Below are 7794 nucleotides of genomic sequence, written 5' to 3' on the forward strand. Positions count from 1 at the left end.
AAAAAACACTGATAACAGTATCAGTATCGACATCTGTCAAAATTTTTTATCGCAGCCGTTTTTTAATACCGTGATTACCATTAGGAATCAACTTTGAATTTCAGAATCATATGTGAGTTTATAAGTTATTCTAAAAATAATTAAAAAATGAAAAATAAATAATTTTATTTAAAAAAAACACCTTCCAACTACTATACATACACACATAGACCAAGTTAAGGTTCCTAAGACACAATACATTGATTCTTTCGGTTGTTCTTTTGGCTCTCTGCCAAAAACAACAACAACATTCAAAAGGGTCATAGTTTTTCTCAATCTTCTTCTCAATCACACATCACTAAAAAATCAATGTGTTCATAAAGATAACATTTTTTCCATTTTTTCACACAAAACAAACATAATAAACCACACCCTTTTGCTTGTTTTGTTGTTTCAAATCCTTTTCAGAGGTTACATTTTACAGTTATGGCCAAAACAGAAACCAGAGAACCGAAGGTTCATTCTGTTTTCATCTGTTTCTCAATTTTCTACGCAACAGTTCTGTTGAACTGCAACCATGTATATGGCCAAACATCATCTGTTTTTGCCTGTGATGTTGCCAAGAATGGGAATTTATCAAGCTATGGATTCTGTGACAAGTCATTGTCGGTGGAAGATAGGGTTTCAGACTTGGTGAAGAGGTTGACACTGCAAGAGAAGATAGGGAACCTTGGAAACTCTGCTGTTGAAGTTAGCAGACTTGGGATACCGAAATATGAATGGTGGTCTGAAGCTCTTCATGGAGTTTCTAATATTGGTCCTGGTACTCGTTTCTCGAGTTTGGTTCCTGGTGCTACTAGTTTTCCTATGCCTATTCTTACTGCAGCTTCTTTCAATACTTCCCTCTTTCAAGCCATTGGAAGTGTGAGTTTTTTCTTCTTCTTTATCTTCATTTTTCTTTTGTTGATTTGGGGGTGATTTGATTAGTATTAATCAGATGGTCGCAGTCGCGAAAAGGCTTTCGTGATTTTGGTTTTTGGTCTGGTCAAACACTAATTGAGGTCGTCGCTGTATGAATTAACCATAGCTTATTTTTTTATCATAAAAACAGTGAACAGGCATCTTGCGATACTGTTTGGTCACGGCCGTTTTTTTTTTTGGTATAGTATTGTATATAAAATTGAAAGTTTGATTCATTTTAGGACTATGTTTTTCTGAAAATAGGTCTATTATTGTGTGATAGATGAAATAGTACTATGTAGGAGTCTTCTTGTGTTTCTTTATTTATTGCTTTCTTGGGAGTAGGCTTCTGAAAAACTGGGAAAGAGTGATGTTTTTCAACCTTTTATTGAATAAAGACATGAAAAGTTGTTAATTTTATTCATTGGAGTTGGTGGATCTTTCTTGAAATTTTCAGATTTTGGTTTGGTTTTGAATGAAATAGTACATTATCCATTTAAAGAAGTACTAGTAGCATCTTTTCAAAATCTCGATCTCGGGGCTCGTATGATTAGTTTCTGTATTTGCACGCAGACATATATGCTGGCATCTGATTTTAAAAATTGGCGTAGAGTATCGATAGTAGGTAATTTATCAATGAGGTTTTGAAGGGATTAGTTAGTGATTAAAGAAAGTAGATGATAGTAGTTATATTAGATGGTTGAATTTGTTTCTTTTCTTTAATGCTTTTGGCTTAAAAGCAAAAGCCTTTTAGGTACAAATGTTAAATTGAGCAATAGAACAATAAATGAACAAAAATATGGGTAAGTTTTCATAATCAACTTGCCAAATTTGTACTATTTTTTTCTTTGCAGCTTAGGAAAAGTGGTTAATTAATTGCTTCAAATAATCTAAAAGTAGATATAATTTATTTTGCTGCAGAAGTACTATATACTTTGTGATAATTATCAAGTAGTGCTAGTAATTACCGAAAATGAAAGAGTTTAAAGTGTTGTTAAGGGCTAATTTATGGTAATTTTTTCAGGTGGTTTCGACTGAAGCTAGAGCAATGTACAATGTAGGGTTGGCTGGTTTGACATATTGGTCACCGAACATAAACATATTCAGAGATCCAAGATGGGGACGGGGACAAGAAACACCGGGGGAAGATCCTTTGTTAAGTGGCAAATATGCAGCAGGATATGTGAAAGGTCTTCAACAAACCGATGATGAGGACTCCGACAAGCTTAAGGTTGCTGCTTGTTGCAAACATTATACAGCTTACGATGTTGATAATTGGAAAGGTGTTCAGCGTTATACGTTCAACGCTGTGGTAAGTTATTTTGATTGTACTATGTAGCACACCGACACTTCAGATTGAAAACACGTCTCAGACACTAACATGTGTCAATGTCCGACACTCGTTCTATACCAACACATGTTTTCTTACATTATTACTAGTGTTGTGTTCGGTATCTGTGTGTGATAGTGTTTCTTTGTTGATTTTGTTAGGTGAGTCAACAAGATTTGGATGACACATTCCAACCTCCGTTTAAGAGTTGCGTGATCGACGGGAATGTAGCTAGTGTCATGTGTTCTTACAATCAGGTTAATGGAAAACCAACTTGTGCAGACCCTGATCTTCTTAAGGGAGTTATCAGAGGAAAATGGAAATTAAACGGGTATATTAGAATTTATAATTCTTCGAAATCTCATTTAGATTGATTTCACTATTCATGTTGTCGTCTTTACATTAAGTAATATGAATATTATTATGCGGTGAATGTAGATATATAGTTTCCGATTGTGACTCGGTGGAAGTGCTTTTCAAAGATCAGCATTATACCAAAACTCCTGAAGAAGCTGCAGCCAAAACCATACTCTCAGGTAACGAACACGAGAAATGTATTGTAGTCACTCAGTGACGTAGGCACAGTTGGCCGAACTTTGTGATCAAATATCGTGTTTTACAGGTTTAGATTTGGACTGTGGAAATTATCTTAGCCAATATACTGGAGGGGCAGTAAAGCAAGGGCTTGTGGATGAAGCGGCCATTAACAATGCTGTCTCGAACAATTTCGCGACATTGATGCGTCTTGGTTTCTTTGATGGTGATCCGAGCAAGCATCCTTATGGAAATCTTGGTCCGAAGGACGTGTGCACTCCAGAGAACCAGGAGCTAGCTCGTGAAGCTGCAAGACAAGGGATTGTGTTGCTTAAAAATAGTCCGGGATCGTTGCCTCTAAATTCCAAATCTATTAAATCACTGGCAGTTATAGGGCCTAATGCTAATGCTACAAGGGTCATGATTGGAAACTATGAAGGTATCAAAATCTCTAAATTCGACAAGGACACGTTACTGAAACATGTGGTTACGTTGAATCACTTCATTTTCTTAAATTATTACAAATGTTTACGTGTCAGTGTTAGAATCGTGTCTGATGTCTGTGTATGTTTCAGTGCTTCATTAGAATTTGACAAGATACCGAAATTTTTGCAGGCATCCCTTGCAAATATACATCACCATTGCAAGGCCTAACAGCTTTCGTTTCTACGACTTATGCTCCTGGATGTCCTGATGTACAATGCGCGAATGCCCAGATAGATGATGCCGCGAAGATTGCAGCCTCTGCAGATGCAACCGTTATCGTTGTAGGTGCAAATCTAGCTATAGAGGCGGAAAGTCTCGACAGAATTAACATTCTACTTCCCGGTCAGCAACAACAACTGGTTAGTGAAGTTGCGAGTGCATCCAAGGGGCCTGTGATTCTTGTCATAATGTCTGGTGGAGGCATGGATGTTTCCTTTGCCAAATCTAATGATAAAATCACAAGCATTTTGTGGGTTGGTTACCCTGGTGAAGCCGGTGGAGCTGCCATAGCCGATGTGATTTTCGGTTCGTACAATCCAAGTAAGTCATTCACAGACCTTAATGTTGTGACCCACATCGTGGTCGCGGATATTGACATTGACATTGACGATGGTGGATGATTTTGTTGATGCAGGTGGAAGGTTACCGATGACATGGTATCCACAATCATATGTAGAAAAAGTACCGATGACGAACATGAACATGAGGGCTGATCCTGCTACCGGTTACCCTGGAAGAACTTACCGATTTTATAAAGGAGAAACCGTTTTTTCATTCGGAGACGGAATGAGCTTCGGCACAGTTGAACACAAAATAGTAAAAGCTCCTCAGTTGGTCTCAGTTCCACTATCCGAGGATCACGAATGCCGTTCCTTACAATGCAAGTCACTTGACATTGCCGATGAGCATTGTCAAAACTTGGCATTTGATATTCACCTTAGTGTCAAAAACACGGCGAAAATGACTAGTAGCCATACAGTTTTGTTATTCTTTACACCTCCTGATGTGCACAATGCACCTCAGAAACACCTGTTAGGTTTCGAGAAAGTTGAATTGCCCGGAAAATCGGAAGGAACGGTAAAGTTCAAGGTAGATGTTTGCAAGGATTTGAGTGTGGTTGATGAAGTTGGAAACAGAAGAGTTCCATTGGGAGAACACATGCTTCATGTTGGAAACTTGAAGTATCCATTGAGTGTGAGGATTTGAAAACAAATCCACTACATTGAATTAGTTTTTATTTCCATTTTTCTTATTTGGTTTCCTTGAAAAGAATTTTTATAGGAGACCAAAAATAAGTTTGAGGTAAATGTAACAAAACTTTATGATTTTTGTAACATTATATTCAAATTTCAAATTTGAAATCAAAATCTATAGTTTCTTTCCATCTTTTTTCTTTCTTGTCACACCTCTCAAGAGTTCTAATCTTATACTAAAGTTTTCCTCCATAATGTGGCGAAACCACTTTTATCATTAAGAAGTGAAAATTCATGATACAACCGTAGAAATCAAGGTCATCAAGATCGTAACCAAGATCAAAAGATTTTATCTAACTAATTTTATACAATCGAGAGATAGTAATATTGTAAAACATAATATCGTAACAAAAATTGTAAAATTCTACTAGAGCAAACTTCATTATTTGAAACAAATCCTGAAGCTGTGATGTGTATTCTCTAAACCATAAATCTAAAGCTTCGTCATTTCAAAGGGCAAGCTCTCATGCTTCATCATTTCAAAGGGCAAGTTGCCATCGCCCGTTCGTAACAATTGCACCTCTGCATCTTATCATCCTCATCCTTCTTACTCGTTTCTCTTGGCTTGTGATGGTGGTGGTCGAAAAACGTTAGATTGTCGCAAAATATGGACATGATAGCACAAAATCAACGATTTCACTCTCTTTTGACAATTTGGTTATGATTTTGCAGCGATCTTGCTCAATTTTGCTACATTACACAATTCTACATAAGATCTAAATCGTCGAGGGTGCAAGAGATTGCAAAATCGTAAGATTTTAAAGTTTAGATCGAGATTTTGACAATCTTGGTAGAGATACACTTTCTGTAAACAAATTGCCATATTGCATATCACATATATAGAGATGGCCAAGTCACATTTTTGGTACAAAATTGAACAAGAGGAAACTGATAAATCTTTATTGTAGAAACAAAATCAACATCAAACAAAGGAAACATATGAAATGAAACTACTCTCATTCTTTGTTGGAATCAGAAGAAGCTCCATATTTATAAAGAGCAGCAATGACATCATCAATATATTGATCATGAAGATCTTTAGAACTGAAAATCTTCCCCATCTCCTTAGCATTGTTCCTCAAACCACTTCCTGCCTCATCCACTATAGCCAACCTCAATGTATGAGCCACAGATTCCCTAACAAAGGAACCATCTTCCTCACTCCTTGGCACCTCAACAGCCACTTCCTTTTCCACCAATGCCCTCGAAAACAAACACTGATCAAGCAAATAAGGCAATGTCACAAGAACATGTCCATAATGAATCTTCTCAATAACCGAACCAGAACCGCAATGACTCATACATCCACCAATAGCTCCATGAGCTAGAATCTTAAGCTGAGGCGCCCATGTTTTCCAAACGATCCCCCTTTCCTTCGTTCGATCCTCAAATCCTTCTGGTAACTCAAGTGTACCCTCTTTCAGATTCTTCAAAGCCCAAAAGAAAGGTAAACCCGAAAGCTCAATTCCATGAGCTAGCTCAGTTAAATCTTTCTGACTCAACTTCAACTCACTCCCGAATCCGATATAAACAACCGAAGATAACTCTCTCGAATCCAACCATTCTTTGATTTTCACCCAATCAGGATTACTCTCTTCCTCTTCATCGTCCCTTATCTGCATAGACGGCGGAAGCAACCCAACAGGAACAACAGGAACCTTATATTGATCAGAGATATAATCCAACCATTCGCCTTCAAGCTCTCTCGAAGTTCTAAGAAGAAAAAGATCGCAACTCGAATAAGCTTTATTAAGATCAAAACCAGCCATTCCACCCGATTCATCTCTTAAAGCAGTAAAAGCTCGAATAATCTCATAAGGCTTAAGATGAATGGTGGTCTGAAAAGGAACCCATTTCGGTGGACCGCACATATCTTCGAGTTTGAAATCTTTTTTGACTTGATCCTTAGGTGGATCAAAGAAACACTTGTTCCAAGCCGGTGTAATATTGTAATGAGCAGAAGCAATGTTAAGCGATTTCGCTATTGGTGCTAACCAACCAGAAGCGAAATCGTAGAAAACCCAATCGGGTTTCGTGGTTTTGAGAATCTCAGTAACATCGTTTTCTAGTCCTTCGTATGCTAGTTTAAGGTAACGGTTCATGTTTGGTTGAATGTCCATGGTGTTTTCTGCACCTTCTGGAAGATGTTCTATATATGGTAATGGTAGTTTTACTAGGTTGATGAATGGTTGAATGGTTTTGGGAGGTTTTGGGATTTGATCAATGTTTTTGGGAGAGTTGATGAAGGTGACAGTGTGACCCTTTGAAGCAAGAATTTTGGCAACTTCGAAGTAAGGATAGATATGTCCCATTGCTAACCATGGAAGCATGACAACATGAAGAGGTTTGTTTTCAACAACGTTGTTGTCGTTTGAACCCATGATGTGTTGGATTTGGTTGGAAGAGTTTGAAGATATGAATGTGGAGGAAGAGAGTGAAAGAGTTGAAGATATAGTGGCGGTTTGGAAGTGTAATGCTTTTGTTTTTATAATTAAGTTTGAAAAATTAAGAGATTATTTATTATGTAAAATAAAATTAATTATGTATGAAAAATTATTTCCCTCGTGAGACACGCATCCAACATTAACTTATTTGAGGAATATAAAAATCATTGCACCTTTTGTTATTCTCTTTGTCTTTTGCAATATAAGTATAAGTAAAAAATTATTTAGTAAAACTTATCTATGAAACATAAACATTAATTATATGTTTAAAGATATTTTAGTCTTTTATTATTTCAAAATAAAATTAAATCCCTTTATTTTAAATATTAGATTTTTTTATTTTATTAATTTTAATTTTTCCTATGTTTTAGTCACCCCTCTATTTTAAATTTATTTTTTTATGTAATAAAGAGAATAAAATAATTAAACTGGAAATCATTACCACAAATGTTAAGATTCTTAATAGAATTTATAAAAGTTAGTATATAATAGAGAAAATATGAAAAAGTGTAATAAACTTTTGAATAAAATAAAAGTTTACTTCTTTTCTTATAATGATGTGAATATTTTTTTACTGTACATTAGTGGTTAAGAATAAATAAGATGTCGGAAATTTAAATTCGTATTTTTGTATTTGATGTTCCTGCAAAACAATTAACTAAGTTTTTTTTAATAAGCAATTTTAATATGTCGGAAATTTAAATTCGTATTTTTGTATTTGATGTTCCTGCAAAACAATTAACTAAGTTTTTTTTTTCACCGTTAGACACTACAACGCGCAAGGCTTTTAAAAGCGCTTTTTTTGGCC

At 35.9% G+C, this 7794-nt stretch overlaps 2 protein-coding genes across 2 annotated transcripts; one reads left to right on the forward strand and one right to left on the reverse strand.

Annotated features, from left to right (window-relative positions):
* Nucleotides 1–216: 216 nt before the first annotated feature.
* On the forward strand, nt 217–4673 carry LOC131645121 (beta-xylosidase/alpha-L-arabinofuranosidase 1). The gene is made up of 7 exons (XM_058915780.1): nt 217–903; nt 1964–2251; nt 2431–2600; nt 2708–2805; nt 2892–3242; nt 3419–3829; nt 3924–4673. The coding sequence occupies exons 1-7, from the start codon at nt 466–468 to the stop codon at nt 4493–4495; spliced, it is 2328 nt and encodes a 775-aa protein (XP_058771763.1). The 5' UTR covers nt 217–465; the 3' UTR covers nt 4496–4673.
* Nucleotides 4674–5314: 641 nt separating this feature from the next.
* On the reverse strand, nt 5315–7017 carry LOC131645122 (soyasaponin III rhamnosyltransferase-like). Its single transcript, XM_058915781.1, has one exon. The coding sequence runs from the start codon at nt 6921–6923 to the stop codon at nt 5499–5501; it is 1425 nt and encodes a 474-aa protein (XP_058771764.1). The 5' UTR covers nt 6924–7017; the 3' UTR covers nt 5315–5498.
* Nucleotides 7018–7794: the final 777 nt, after the last annotated feature.

Source organism: Vicia villosa, linkage group LG1 (assembly GCF_029867415.1).
Source record: "Vicia villosa cultivar HV-30 ecotype Madison, WI linkage group LG1, Vvil1.0, whole genome shotgun sequence".
Taxonomy (NCBI): Eukaryota; Viridiplantae; Streptophyta; class Magnoliopsida; order Fabales; family Fabaceae; genus Vicia; species Vicia villosa.

Coding starts and splice junctions, on each gene's coding strand:
- LOC131645122 (XM_058915781.1), bottom strand. CDS start 6,923: ATGGGTTCAAACGACAACAACGTTGTTGAAAACAAACCTCTTCATGTT.
- LOC131645121 (XM_058915780.1), top strand. CDS start 466: ATGGCCAAAACAGAAACCAGAGAACCGAAGGTTCATTCTGTTTTCATC. Junction 904..1,963: donor TCTTTCAAGCCATTGGAAGT/GTGAGTTTTTTC, acceptor TAATTTTTTCAG/GTGGTTTCGACTGAAGCTAG. Junction 2,806..2,891: donor AGCCAAAACCATACTCTCAG/GTAACGAACACG, acceptor CGTGTTTTACAG/GTTTAGATTTGGACTGTGGA.